The 16339-nt window shown below is 38.4% G+C and overlaps 2 protein-coding genes across 8 annotated transcripts in view; both read left to right on the top strand.

Moving 5' to 3' along the window:
- The window catches only part of LOC135106431 (mpv17-like protein 2), an 84429-nt gene that overhangs the window by 1620 nt on the left and 66470 nt on the right, over positions 1-16339 (top strand). The window lies entirely within an intron of this gene.
- On the top strand, positions 10525-11652 carry LOC135106189 (uncharacterized). Its single transcript, XM_064014966.1, has one exon. The coding sequence runs from the start codon at positions 10525-10527 to the stop codon at positions 11650-11652; it is 1128 nt and encodes a 375-aa protein (XP_063871036.1).

Raw genomic sequence — 16339 nt, 5'->3', positions numbered from 1 at the left:
TGTGTGTGTGTGTATCAGTAGTGTTTGACCACTACTTTATCCAGAAAAATTTTTCCTAATCTGTTTACATCCTAAATTTTGTTTCTTACTCCCTCAAAAAATAAAAAAATAAAATAAATAAATAAATGAATAAATAAATAAATAAATAATAATAATAATTAATTAATTAATTAATTTAAAAAATCAAATCAAATAAATAAATAAATAACTGGCAAAAAGAATCTTACATCCTTCCTTCCATGGACAATGATGTCAATCAATCTCTAGCACAAATAATTAATACATATAGGCACAAGAATGGTTATTTTCATATGAACAAAACCTTTAAAGAATCCAGGGTTTCGTGCCCTGATGAACATACTTGTGGACAGCAATGTCAATCAGTCTCTGACACCAAAATCTCACGCCCAGCATTAAATACTGACCGCTGTATGTCCCAGGAACTAGTCCTTTGCTAACCATAAGACATAATTTTGCAATATCCTTAATAGTTTAGATCCCTTCTACATTAACAAATTTTTCTTGAACATTTTTGCTAATGGTCCCACATACCCGTGGATTCTAATACCATCTATTAATAATTTTTGGATCTAGATATTTACAAAGAATTTTTCTCAAAATACATAATATTATCAGTTCTGGCATATTTTCTCTTAATCTACAATATTTTGTGATTGGGATTTTCCATGTGACTGGCCCAGCAGAAACCAGGAATATGATTATTTTCCAGTTGCCCTGTAAACCAAAGGATAATACCCTGTGTGTGCCTTCTTCTTCTCCATAAGTCAATGTCTAATTTAACAATTTGTGGCTTACAATTTCATTTAATTTTCTTGTTCTGAAATTTTACTGATTGCAAAAGTATATACAAAATTTTATTTACATAACCAAGAGGCAAGTAAATTTTTATTTTCATGACTGTTCCTTTAAACTATAAAAAAATTAATGGGATTATTATTGTTTGGATGATATTTTCTCCTTCCTCTTTTTATTTTTTTTCTGATTTGCAATTTTGTCCCATGACAATATTAATAAATGGCAGTGTGGCTCTATCAGAACACATGACATGTCTTTAAAGCAAATGTAAAGCGTACCTGAATTTACTGTGGAAAGGCATAATTGGTGGCCTCAGGAATGGCCTTATGAGTGGCAGCACGTGATTGGAGAGATCAGCTGCATAGATACCATGAAATTCTAATATGCTGCTTTCCACAAATCCCAGTTATAAACAAAAGAAAATAATATCACTGTTTACTCTTGACTGGTGCAGAGCTCACTGGACTTAGAAAATGTCGAATCTCGCAACACTCTCGAGTGTTATTACAGCCATAGTAGACGCGTGCCCGTAAGTGTTTAATGTTTACAGCAAGGTCACTGACCCTTCTGCATGGCATGTGAGTTTCATGCTTCTATGTAACATGGACCTGATATCCAGATTAACAATATCAACTTTTAGAAACTTGTTAAAGCAAAAAAAAAAAAAAAAACAAGGTAAAAGGTTAATGAACTGACGCATCCCTGCGCTACACCCTCCCCCTCTGAGTGCATGAGACTCGCTGCTGGCCAGCTGCCAGAGCTGTGCAGGGCGGGGTGGGGTTAGCCCTTCCATGAATCAGAATACTTAGTTATTTGAAGTTTTCACTTAACCATGAAAAAAAAATAAATAAATAAATAGATAAGCAAAACAAAGGTAGGGTTAGGTTAGGTTTTAATGTGCCATTAATAATAATTTCATACTTTATGAAACACAACTAGCTTGTCATATATCTTTTATAAATCTTCAACAATTATGGAAATGCTTTTTAAATCAAATTCAAAGACTATTTATTTTATTTATTTTATTGTTAAAAACTGGAAATAAGCTACCAGTAGCTCAGTGCACCATTTTGACTCAGTCTGGGTGCACCACATGTTTGGTTGTTTGGTCAGGTTTGGTTTCTTATTTTAAATATACTGCCATGTTGGAGAGTGAACATCTGCGTCGCTGCCAGACTGAATGCCCAGGTGTAAAGTTGAAAATTTACCTGTGAATGGTTATGATTGGGCTAATGGCAAGAACATTTTAATTCTGGGTATATTTTGATGCATTTTTAAATGGAGATTTTTTTCCATCTTGGAAATCTGTTGAATTCATGTCCGACAAAATTCACATTTGCATTAACATAACAGGTTTCCAAGAAAAAAAAATATCTTAAGCACCAAAAAACACCAAGAATTAAAATGTTCTTGTCTAAGTTTGAGCAACGTTAATAAAACAAATCTTTATCGGGATAACTGCATTCTCCTAAAATTACAGTATAAATGCTTTTTTTTTTTTTTTCTGTTAGAGTAAAATAGATTTTTCAGTCCATATTCTGGCAAAAATGCAGAGCCACTGCTCTTATCCTGTTCACATGAAATCTTTGATAAATTTGCAGTTTTAACCAATTCAACCTCCTTTACCCCTAAGTAGGAGGAGGCAGTAGACACCTACCAAAACGATAATTACTCCCAGTGAGGTCCAAAGCACTGTTCAGGGGGTGCTGTGAACTTATCATTAAACCTAGTTGTGACCTCACTGAACGTTACCCTTTGTGTCTCACAACACAAGGGGGCAGTCACAGCCTGCCCTCTAAAGACAACTCTCTTCCTCCACACAAAACTACAAGCACCTAATAACACACACCCTTCACTCAAAAATTTTAAAATCATCATGGCGATTCCTACACCAACCTCGGAGTCCCCATCTGGGGAGGGGACCATAAATGTCCCCAGGTCGGACTGCCTTTCTGTCGGCGACCCTAAGTGTCTTGACACCCCCCTGAGCTTTTCTTCATTAACATCTGCAACATTCGCAGTCTAACATCTAATTTTCAATCTGTAGAACACCACCTCTCCTCTTCTAAACCTCATCTTCTTTTCCTTACTGAAACTAAGGTGTCTGAGGCAACTGACAGTAGCCCCTTTTCTGTTCCCTCCTACTTTCTCTATCCTCATTTTCGATTCAAAGCTAGATGCTGCGTTTATGTGTGCAGTGACTTAACCTGCTCTTCTGCCCACGCTCTTGAATCTTCCGAGTTTTCCACCATCTGGCTATGACTACAGAGTCACTCTCATACTAAATTTATCTGTGCTGTATACCTCTCACCTAACTCCTCTGACTATAAGAAATTCTTTGACTACTTAACTTCCAAAGTGAGCACATTCTGACCCTCTTCCCTTTTGCAGAGATCTCCATTCTTGGAGACTTCAATGTTCACCACCAGCTTTGGCTTTCCTCTCCCTTCACTGACCATCCTGGTGAACTAGCCTACAACTTTGCTATCCTCCAAGACCTAGAGCAATTGGTGCAACACCCTACTCGTATTCCTGACCGTCTTGGAGATACGCCCAACATTCTTGACCTTTTCCTGACCTCTAATCCTTCTGCTTATGCTGTCACCCTTTCTTCTCCGTTGGGCTCCTCCGATCACAATCTCATATCTTTATCTTGTCCTGTCGCTCTAATCCCTCCTCAGGATCCCCCTAAGCGAAGGTGCCTCTGGCGTTATGCCTCTGCTAGTTGGGGGGACCTGAGGAAATATTTTACTGATTTTCCTTGGAATGACTACTGCTTCCGTGTCAGAGACCCGTCTTTGTGTGGTGAGCGCATAACAGAGGTGATAGTGTCTGGCATGGAGGCGTACATTCCTCACTCTTTTTCTCGTCCTAAATCTTCTAAACCTTGGTTTAACACAGCTTGTTCTCATGCTATACATGATAGAGAGGTGGCCCACAAAAGGTACTTAAGCCTTCCATCACCAGAATCTTATGCACTTTATATTTCTGCCCAGAACCATGCCAAGTCTGTTCTCCAACTAGCCAAAAACTCCTTCATTCACAGAAAATTTCAAAACTTTTCAAGATCTAACTCTCCTCGTGATTTCTGTTATCTAGCCAAAAATATCTCCAATAACTTTGCTCCTTCTTCTTTCCCTCCTCTAATTCAACCAGATGACACCACTGCTATCACATCTATTTCTAAAGCTGAACTCTTCACTCAAACCTTTGCTAAAAACCCTACCTTGGACGATTCTGGGCTTGTTCCTCCCTCTCCTCCATCCTCTGACTACTTCATGCCATGTATCAAAATTCTTCGCAATGATGTTTTCCATGCCCTCGCTGGCCTAAACCCTCCGAAGGCTTATGGACCTGATGGGGTCCCTCCTATTGTTCTCCGAAACTGTGCCTCCGTGCTTGCACCTTGCCTAGTCAAACTTTGCTTGCACCTTGCCTAGTCAAACTTTCAGTTCTGTCTGTCAACATCTACCTTTCCTTCTTGCTGGAAGTTTGCCTACATTCAACCTGTTCCTAAAAAGGGTGACCATTCTAATCCTTCAAACTATCATCCTATTGCTTTAATTTCCTGCCTATCTAAAGTTTTTTAAATCTATCCTGAACAGGAAGATTCTTAAACATCTATCACTTCACAACCTTCTATCTGATCGCCAGTATGGGTTCTGTCAAGGCTGCTCTACTGGTGATCTTCTGGCTTTCCTTACTCAGTCTTGGTCATCCTCTTTTAGAGATTTTGGTGAAACTTATGCTGTTGCCTTGGACAAAAGACAATGTAGGTTACGAAATGATAGAGTCAACTTAAGAATCATTCAGAAGAAAATTGATGATATGATTAGTATGGAAAAAGAAAAATACAAAAGGAAAATAGAACATTGGTTTGAGAAAGATACAAAGGCAGCTTGGCAAGGTTTGCGTAACATTACTGGAATGACTAAGAAATCCGTGTGTCCAGATATTACAAATTTAAAGGATTATTGCAATGAATTAAATAAGTTTTATTGTAGATTTGATGTCCAGGATTATTCTTCAGAACAGAACAGCCTTACTGAGTTTTTATATAACAAGGAACATGGAATATTTACTGTAACGTGTGAGGATGTACTAGAAAGTTTGAAAAGAGTTAAGAGCAATAAAGCGGCAGGGCCTGATAGAGTAAGTGCTAAGGTAGTAAGCATTTGTAAATACTAGTTGGTTCTAGTTTTATGCAGAATTTTTCAGAGTTCCTTGGATCAATCTTATATACCTAAACTGTGGAAGACATCTGAAATTATTCCAGTGCCAAAACATCAAACCCCTAAAGGTTATAATGATTACAGACCTGTAGCCTTGACATGTATATTTATGAAATGTTTAGAAAGTGTTATTAAAAAGTTCCTGTTTCTTGAAGTGAAAGACCAAATGGATGTTTATCAGTTTGCCTATAAGAAAGATAGGTGCGTGGAAGATGCTACGTTATCAATTATAAATCATATACTTCGATTTCTGGAAAATGTAAGCAACAAATCCAGTAAACACTTTGCTAAGGTGTTGTTCGTTGATTTTTCAAGTGCTTTCAACACATTACAACCTCATGTGTTAATGGGAAAACTTATAAGTCTTAACGTGAGTCCACCACTTGTTCTATGGATACGCGAGTTTTTGGTAGGTAGGGTGCAATATGTAAAGCTTAAGGACCAGATCTCTGACTCAATTGTAACAAACACAGGTGCGCCCCAGGGTTGCGTATTGTCACCACTACTGTTTTCTCTTTATACAAATGATTGTAGAAGTCAAAATGAGTGTACTAAGATATTCAAATATGCAGATGACACTGCCATTGTCTCTCTCTGTGTAAATAATGATGTTATTTATAGAGAAGAAATTAACAATTTTAGTACATGGTGCAGGGATAATTTTTTAGAATTAAATGTTAACAAAACTAAGGAGATGATTATTGATTTTAGTAAGACTCCCGTACAACATGAACCTTTGGAAATCAATGATGAAACTGTTGAAGTAGTAGAAGAATACAAATACTTAGGAACGATCATAGACAATAAACTCAACTTTTCCTCTCACATAGATAAAATATATAAGAAGGCAAACTCAAGGATGTTTTTTGTTAGGAAACTATGCAAGTTAAAAGTTGGTAGTAAGATAATGGATTTGTTGTACAGTAGTATACTACAATCAGTTTTTTCATTTGCTATATGTTGCTGGTATGGAAATAGTACTGTGGAATCTAAAGGTAAACTAAGCAAGATAATAAAGAAATGTAGCCGATTAAAAGTAAAAAATACAAAACCATTGTTGGAACTGTATAAACGAGCGGTTATTCAGAGAAGCAATATCACAATAAAAGATCCCAGTCACCCATTGCACACATGTTACGAATTGTTACCATCTGGCAGAAGATGGAGATCTGTGCAGGGCCGAATATCTCGGTATAGGGAGTCGTATGTTCCATCTAGTATCAGGATATTGAATGGGAATCAACAGTTGTAAAAGAAGGCAGCACTCAGGGACATCAGCAATACTTTTAATGTTTTTAATATTTTAATGTGTTCTATTTTTGATAGTTTATGATTGAGAATTTAATAGATGTAACTGATAGTTTTAAGAATTTTTATACTTCTATATTTCTCTTTTATACTTTGGCAAGCACAAGACAAATTCTCTGTAAGAGCAATAAAGTATTATTATTATTATTATTATTATTATATCAAAAGCTTTTGATAGAGTCTGGCACAAAGCTTTGATTTTCTAAACTACCCTCCTACGGTTTCTATCCTTCTCTCTGTAACTTCATCTCAAGTTTCCTTTCTGACTGTTCTATTGCTGCTGTGGTAGACAGTCACTCTTCTCCTAAATCTATTAACAGTGGTGTTCCTCAGGGTTCTGTCCTGTCACTCACTCTCTTCTTATTATTCATTAATGATCTTCTAAACCAAACTTCTTGTCCTATCCACTCCTATGCTGATGATACCATCCTGAACTTTTCCATGTCTTTTCATAGACGTCCAACCCTTTAGGAGGTAAAAATATCACGCAGGGAAGCCACAGAACGCTTGACTTCTGATCTTTCTAAAATTTCTGATTGGGGCAGAGCAAACTTGGTATTGTTCAATGCCTCAAAAACTCAATTCCTCCATCTATCAACTCGACACAACCTTCCGGACAACTATCCCCTCTTCTTCAATGACACTCAACTGTCCCCGTCTTCTACACTGAACATCCTCGGTCTGTCCTTTACTTATAATCTGAACTGGAAAATTCACATCTCATCTCAAGCTAAAACAGCTTCTATGAAGTTAGGCGTTCTGAGACGTCTCCACCAGTTTTTCTCACCTCCCAGCTGCTAACTCTGTACAAGGGCCTTATCCGTCCATGTGTGGAGTATGCTTCACATGTCTGGGGGGGTTCCACTCATACTGTTCTTCTAGACAGGGTGGAATCAAAAGCTTTTCGTCTCATCAACTCCTCTCCTCTAACTGACTGTCTTCAGCCTCTCTTTCACCACCGCAATGTTGCATATCTAGCTGTCTTCTACCGCTATTTTCATGCTAACTGCTCTTCTGATCTCACTAACTGCATGCCTCCCCTCCTTCCGCGGCCTCGCTGCACAAGACTTTCTTCTTTCTCTCACCCCTATTCTGTCCACCTCTCTAATGCAAGAGTTAACCAGTATTCTCAATCATTCATCCCTTTCTCTGGTAAACTCTGGAACTCCCTTCCTGCTTCTGTATTTCCACCTTCCTATGACTTGAATTCCTTCAAGAGGGAGGTTTCAAGACACTTATTCATCAATTTTTGACCACTGCTTTGACCCTTTTATGGGACTGGTATTTCAGTGGGCATATTTTTTTATTGGATTTTTGTTGCCCTTGGCCAGTGTCCTTCCTACATAAAAAAAAAAAAAAAAAAAACCTATTGGACACACTCCATAAGGTAAAACTAACCTAACCTAACATTTTGTAACTTCCTATAAAGTGAAATTCATCCCCCTCCCTGCACTTCCTGGCCAGGGGAATGGGGGAGAGGAGTGGGCTAACCTAACCAACCTGACCTAACTTAACCAAACATAACCTAATCTAAACTTATCGAACCTAACCTAACTTAACCAAATCTAACCTAACCTAATCTAACCTAATCTGACATAAGCTAACTTAGCTAGCTTATGACAGGTAGATGTGTTGCTATGCTGCTCTGACTTTTTTATGGTCTTAAGGAATGTGGCAAAGCAAGTGATCATTAAGGCCATTACTCATGGTTAAGTGTGATGTGTGTTCAGAAACAGTAGGGGGTATCTAATAAATGGATTGGCTGTGAAACAAGCACCAGATGGGTTCATTTGAAATGTGTTTACCTTCAAGAAGTCAAAGCCAATCTTATTAAGTCAATCATTTGGTCATGTGATTTTTGTTATCAGGAGTTGAACAGTGTGAAAGATAATGTTGTTGCACTGAAAAAAGCAATGGCTGATTTAAGAGAAGTTATATGTGATAGTATTTTGGATAAATTAAATATGCTGTCAAAATAACTTGAGTGAGTGTGTGTTGCTGTTTCACTTGATGATGAACCAGACTGTATGTGGTCAAATGTTAAGAGGAAGGGAAGGAAGAATTCAAAGAAAAACCTGGTTGCTAAATCAAATAATGATAATAATAAAGTGATTTATAGATAGACTGAAGTATCACAAATTTTGGGAGATCTACAGATAATTTACACAAAATTTATGCCTGGGGAAGACATTGTTATGAATTTTGAAAAATGAAGGAAAGAGAGATGAGGCATTGGAAAAGTTCAAGAATGTTAGCAATGTTACAACAAAGACTGTGAGGAAATTAAAGCCTAATATAATGATTTGTAATGTTCATGGAGAGGAAGATAAAGAAAAAAAATATTGAAAATCTCATTGAAAGGAATCACTAGCTACATGATATTACTGATGTTAAGAAGTAATTTGAAATTTTCAGTAAGCCTGCTGCAGAGAATACCAAGCACTACATTTTCAGATGCAATCCAAAGATAAGGGAGATGATTTATAAGCATCATGACAAAGTCATATTGGATTGGGATGTCTATTCAGTGTTACTACTGCTCATGTACTGGATATATGAAGAAAACTACTGTGATGTCTTGAGGAGAGGATCCATGCTGCTTCAAGTGTGCTGGAAGCCACAATCCTAAGGAATGTGTGTCTACTGACAAGAAGTGCATCAACTGTATGAGGTTTAGAAAGCTTGATATGAATCATGCAGCCAGTGATAATTGCTTTGAGGTGCTGATTGAAGAAATATGGAAGATGAGAATTAGAACAGAACATGGATATTAATAATAGTAGCTTGATGGTAAAAGGTGGTTTTTTAAATGTCTAATCTGTGAATAATAAGACTAGATATTTGTAATCTTATAAGAAATAAACACTTTGATATATTAGCACTTGCAGAAACTTGCTTAGGTGAGTATGACAGTGCTAAGGCTTGGAAATGACTCCTGAAGGCACTGTTACAAAGGGCAAATTTCTCTCAGCATGCTGCCTGTTTTTGCTGGTGAGATCGGTGACACAGCAAGTTTGGTGTCACACTGGGACTGGGCCTTTGTGTTGGTTTCTCATTGTTCTAACAAAAAACCCTGAGCCAGCATCTCTTCAGCCACTTTATTTGCCTTAATTATTAAAAAAAATAGATGTTATTATATAGGACTGCATTTTATTTATTTATTTATTTATTTTATTTTTTTTATGATGAAACAAGGATACTGTTAGAAATCCCACTCTACTTGGCAACTCATATAGGCCTTGTGGTATTGTCTCCACAGGCCATGGCTGTGCCCTACTGGCCATGGTCAATCACTATGGGTTTGAGGTGGCAACATTGCTAACAGGTCCTACAGCCAACACCCCAAATACCAATTAATAGTCTGGATCCACTATAGCTCAATTAAATTTGTCCCAAGCTTTCACACTCCATCAAAATGATGTGGGGCTCATCATAACACATTGTGTATCTTGCCAGCTACAGTTGTCAAATAAGTGCTATAAACAATTTCACGTACCACACAATCAAATCACAAGCACACACACTGACACATACACTTAATTTTTCTAAGTTTTATAGTAGACAATTTTACTCAAAGTATGACAATATTTATTTTTTTACATACACAGGTTATAGTACGAAAATCATTTCATTTCAAATATTCCCAGCAAGTCCAGCACCACAGCTGTTTTGCATTCTTTCTGACAGCAGAAAACGACCTGCATGACATTTACTGGTCAGTCTGTGCAGCTGGCAGCAAGAACGGGCAGCATGCTGGGAGAAATTTGCCCTGTGTGACACCACCTTGAGATTCACACTTTCTTGCATATCCCAAGGAGTGGTAGAAGAGGTGATGGGGTGGGAATCTTTATTTCAAATTCAGTCAAGAAAATGAAGGTGGATGCAGTGGGAAGATGTGAAGGTTTTGAACAGTAACAAGTCTGCTTTGAACTGAGTGAACAGAAGTTTATTTTTATAGTGGTTTTATAGACCTTAAAATACAAGCAATGGCATATTTATGGACAAATTTAGAAAATATTTGGAATCAGTGCATAAAATTAGTGCTAATGCAAATTTTATTTATTTATTTATTTTTTTATGATGAATATGCTAAACTTTTTAATAAAGTAGACAGAGTTACATCAATTAGTGAACATATACTTAATCTAGTTTTTTTGTGACATGGAACATGATATTGTCAAGTGCCATACCTAAGCGTTGCCGGGAAGCTTTAAACAACCTACGCAAGGATGATAGCCTCATGATCACCAAATCAGACAAAGGAGGGGGTGTGGTTATAATGAACAAAGCCGATTACAGTGTGAAGATGATGAACCTCCTAAGTGATACATCAACCTATGAGAAGAAATACCAAGGATACAACAATGTTACGTCCAAGAACTTCAACAAGGAGGCAAGGAAAATACTTAGGAAATCCAAGAAGGGCAAGAAACTGCTGCACTTGTTGGAAGAAAACCCGAACCCGCCAAGGATGAGAGGGCTCCCCAAGACCCATAAACCCTACATCCCGATGCGCCCCATTACATCAGGTATAGGAAGCGCTCCCCATGCACTTGCCAAGCGACTAGCAAGACCACTTTCCAACGCTTTAGGCTCAATAAATGGAGCACACCTACGTAACTGCGCGGACCTTATACAACGACACAACTCGGTGGACTTCCGCAACAAGAAGATGGCGAGCTTCGACGTGAAGTCCTTATTCACCAACGTCCCCGTGGAAGGAGCGATAGAAGCGGTAAAAAGGGCATCTGAAGACATCAACGAAGAAAATTTACCGATCCCGAGGGAGGACTACATCAATCTTGTTGAGCTTTGTGTTAAATTTGGTGCCTTCACTTTCGAGGGACAAGAGTACTCACAACATAAGGGACTGGCCATGGGATCCCCTCTAAGTGCTGTTATGGCGTGTTTGTATATGGAAACACTAGAGACTGATAACTTTATAAGAATAATGAGTAGAGGCTCAACATGGCTTAGGTATGTTGATGATGTGCTAGTTATAGTCCCAAAGGGCACGAATATAAATAATAAGTTAACATTGCTTAACAAAGTCCATAAGGATACCCAATTTACGGTGGAAGAGGAACAAGACAATAGATTACCTTTCCTAGATACGGTAATCTGGAGGGAAGAAGAAGGAGTCAGTTTTTCTGTTTACAGAAAACCCACCAATAAGGACGATTTCATTCACTACCTTTCAGCCCACAGCATGAGGGTCAAATCTGGTGTGATTATTGGTTTTTACTTAAGAGCGTTCAGAATTTGCAGCAACAACTTCCTAGAGCAAGAAATATGATATATCATATCAACTTTCAAAGAGCTGGGTTATCCTGAAGGGCTCCTTATTAGGCTTAAGAATAAGGCAAAGAAAATAACAACTGAAAACAAAGAGAATAAAGATCCCTGTACAACCAGCGAAAGAGAGAGGTATATATGTGTACCAAATTCGGACAAGGCTTCCATAATTAATAAATATTTGTCTAAAACAGGATTAAAAATAGCAACATTAGCGGGAGAGAAAATTGGTGAGCTAACGAGGACTAAAAAGACCGGACTTGTTAATAATAACAGCGTAGTGTACAGCATACCATGCAAAGGTTGTACAAAGCAATACATAGGAGAAACAGGCAGGGGACTTAAAACAAGAATAACAGAGCATAGGAGACATGTTTTAAAACACAACACATCAAACTCCCTTGTATTGCACATAGAAAAATGTAAACACCTACCAAAATGGGAAGAGGCTAAAGAAATTAAAGTTGGATTGAAGAAAAGAATGAGAAAAGCTATAGAGGTAGCCCTCATAACAACTAGGGAAGTCATTAACCACAGAGAAGGTTTAATCAGGTGGGCGGGTAATTCCGCCAGATTAGCCCTCAGGTACAAGGAAAATCCCCAGTAAAGGTTCGTCACGTAGGCGGATAATGCCACCTGACTAGGAAAATAAAATTAGGTGAGGTACACGCCAGGATGGCAATACTCTGTACGAATGTCAAATGAGAAAACTTTGTATGTTGTTATAAATAGTGTGTTTTCACTCATGTAAATCAGTCTCTCTGAGGATGGCTATTCAGCCGAAATGTTAGAGATTAAAAGAATCCTAACTCCTCCCTGGGTTTTTATCCCCCTTCCTAAACCCAACTACTTGTCAACATGAACAGTTCACTTATGTATGCCTAATCACAGAAAAGGAAATCATAGTTTATGACAGTGTGCCTTGGCTTAATGGTGATATTTTGAGAGCCAAGAAGGAAAAGAATCATAAAGAGAAGAGATGACGTAGACTGCATACTGACAGTGCTAGAAGAGACTATGAGAATGCTAGAAATTAAGTAAATAGGCTCATAGTGAATATTACAGAAGAAAGACTGTTGAGGCTGGGTCAAACATAAGGAAGTTGTATTTAGTGCATGATAATTTATGAACAAGAAAACTACAAAGAGTGAAGTTGGTATACTGTGATAGTGATCCACTTCCCATATCAAACCTAATCCAAAGTGGAAATCTCTAGGACATCTTAAATATATTTTTAGGCATCATTAACTTCATTATTGAAATAAATATTTTTTGGGAGAGTGAGTTGGCCATTATAATACCTGTAATTATGGGTAAACTTGACGCACAAAGTTTGAGTTCATATAAACCTGTTTCAAATTTGACCTTTTTATCAAAGATTATTGGAAATGTAATTTTAGACCAGTTACTGGGCTATCTACAGGATGTGAATGCTTTATCATACAGTCAGTCAGCTTATACATGTCTTTATTCAACTGAAACCACTCTGTGCTGTGATAAATAATTTATTGCTATTAAAAGGTGTGTGGAATCATAATTTTATTGCATCTAAGCATGTAATACTCAAGTGATGGAGTGGGAAAAATGGTTCTTGCTACTTTATTGAAGGTGACAGTGTATGGTGTTATAAGTCTTTTGTTGAACTTGTTCTAGATAGAATTAGACTGTGTGCTGGTCAGGAGCCGACTGACTTGGTGGGCTGACACAACTAGAAAGTGAACTAACTTATGAAACACTGAAGCTTCAGTATATGATTACAAAACAGGAGTGAAACTTTAAAACAAGGCAACAATAATATAGTTACCACAATAACCATTAAGATAGTCAAGATAGTCAATATTACAATAAAATAATTTATGTTACTGTCACCACAATACTTCCGTGCTCAGAGTGTAGTGTACCAATCATATATATATATATATATATATATATATATATATATATATATATATATATATATATATATATATATATATATATATATATATATATATATATATATATATATATATATAAAACCACTAAAAAAATTAGGTGTAATCCAGAACTGTCTTGCACTCTTCGTCCAGAGCAAGGTTTGCAAGTAAGCGGTACTGGAGTCTTATCCATCAGTTGTTGATTCTCCTCCTTGATGGATGGATGGATGTTCTTGGGGGATGCTTGGAGGACCACGGACTGCTTAACATGTAGGAGAGGGAGAGACTAATGCTTCGGTCCTTGTAGGTGGTAGATATGCAGGTTTCAGACAGTCAATTAAGACAGTCTTGTGAGCCCCAGATAGTAGTTCGATGGTGAAATACTTGTTGGTTCTCCTCCGCACAAATAAGGGGCCTCAAGTGAGTAGTCTCTCCTGAGCCAGATGTGGTACATTGAGTTAAGTTTACTGGAATGAAGGAGCGCTGTAGGCTGTGGTCGCTTCCTGTTGACAGAGACAAGAAATCAATGTTTTACATGTGTATCGAATATGTTTGTCTGCTCCTGCCCATCCACTAGTTTCCTTGTTTTGAGTTTAGATGATGATACTTGCCCAGTTGATAATGCTTGGTGTGTTGGTAGCGTGGAGGACCGGTAGTATGACAGTAGTTCTGGTAGCTTGGAGGTCATAGGTATAAGTTGATATAGTGTGTGCAAGTAAAAGACACATGATGAGAGTTATTCTTGATTTAATAATAGGTAGAATGTACACGATAATTACTCCCAGTGAGGTCTAAAGCACTGTTCAGGGGGTGCTGTGAACTTATCATTAAACCCAGCTGTGACCTCACTGAACGTTTCCCTTTGTGTCTCACAACACAAGTCGACAGTCACAGCCTGCCCTCTAAAGACAACTCTCTTCCTCCACACAAAACTACAAGCACCTAATAACACACACACCCTTCACTCAAAAATTTTTAAATCATCATGGCGACTCCTACACCAGCCTCAGAGTCCCCATCTGGGGAGGGGATCATAAATGTCCCCAGGTCGGACTGCCTTTCTGTCGACGACCCTAAGTGTCTTGACACCCCCCTCAACTTTTTCTTCATTAACTTTTGCAACATTCTCAGTCTAAGATCTGATTTTCAATCTGTAGAACACCACCACTCCTCTTCTAAACCTCATCTTCTTTTCCTCACTGAAACTCAGGTGTCTGAGACAACTGACAGTAGCCCCTTTTCTGTTCCCTCCTACTTTCTCTATCCTCATTTTCGATCCAAAGCTGGATGCTGCGTTTATGTGCGCAATGACTCTCATGCCCACGCTCTTGAATCTTCCGAGTTTTCCACCATCTGGCTACGACTACAGAGTCACTCTCATACTAAATTTATCTGTGCTGTATACCTCTCACCTAACTCCTCTGACTATAGAAAATTCTTTGACTACTTAACTTCCAAAGTGGAGCACATTCTGACCCTCTTCCTTTTTGCAGAGATCTCCATTCTTGGAGTGTTCACCACCAGCTTTGGCTTTCCTCTCCCTTCATTGACCATCCTGGTGAACTAACCTACAACTTTGCTATCCTCCATGACCTAGAGGAATTGGTGCAACACCCTACTCGTATTCCTGACCGTCTTGGAGATACGCCCAACATTCTTGACCTTTTCCTGACCTCTAATCCTTCTGCTTATGCTGTCACCCTTTCTTCTCCGTTGGGCTCCTCCGATCACAATCTCATATCTTTATCTTGTCCTATCGCTCTAATCCCTCCTAAGGATCCCCCTAAGCAAAGGTGCCTCTGGCGTTTTGCCTCTGCTAGTTGGGGGGACCTGAGGAAATATTTTGCCGATTATCCTTGGAATGACTACTGCTTCCGTGTTAGAGACCTGTCTTTGTGTGGTGAGCGCATAACAGAGGTGATAGTGTCTGGCATGGAGGCGTACATTCCTCGCTCTTTTTCTTGTCCTAAACCTTCTAAACCTTGGTTTAACACAGCTTGTTCTCGTGCTATAGATAGAGAGGTGGCCCACAAAAGGTACTTAAGCCTTCCATCACCAGAATCTCATGCACTTTATATTTCTGCCCTGAACCATGCCAAGTCTGTTCTCCAACTAGCCAAAAACTCCTTCATTAGCAGAAAATGTCAAAACCTTTCAAGATCTAACTCCCCTCGTGATTTCTAGCATCTAGCCAAAAATATCTCCAATAACTTTGCTTCTTCTTCTTTCCCTCCTCTATTTCAACCAGATGGCACCACTGCTATCACATCTATTTCTAAAGCTGAACTCTTCGCTCAAACCTTTGCTAAAAACTCTATCTTGGACGATTTTGGGCTTGTTCCTCCCTCTCCTCCACCCTATGACTACTTCATGCCACGTATTAAAATTCTTCGCAATGATGTTTTCCATGCCCTTGCTGGCCTAAACCCTCGGAAGGCTTATGGACCTGATGGGATCCCTCCCATTGTTCTCCAAAACTGTTCCTCCGTGTTTGCACCTTGCCTAGTCAAACTTTCAGCTCTGTCTGTCAACATCTACCTTTCCTTCTTGTTGGAAGTTTGCCTACATTCAACCTGTTCCTAAAAAAAGGGTGACCGTTCTAATCCCTCAAACTACCATCCTATTGCTTTAATTTCCTGCCTATCTAAAGTTTTTGAATCTATCCTCAACAGGAAGATTCTTAAACATCTATCACTTCACAACCTTCTATCTGATCACCAGTATGGGTTCTGTCAAGGCTCCTCTACTGGTGATCTTCTGGCTTTCCTTACT

This window comes from Scylla paramamosain, chromosome 13 (genome assembly GCF_035594125.1).
Source record: "Scylla paramamosain isolate STU-SP2022 chromosome 13, ASM3559412v1, whole genome shotgun sequence".
In the NCBI taxonomy this organism is placed as follows: domain Eukaryota; kingdom Metazoa; phylum Arthropoda; class Malacostraca; order Decapoda; family Portunidae; genus Scylla; species Scylla paramamosain.
The sequence above is the reverse complement of the archived record's forward strand: the minus strand, read 5'-3'. Positions and strand labels throughout refer to the sequence as shown.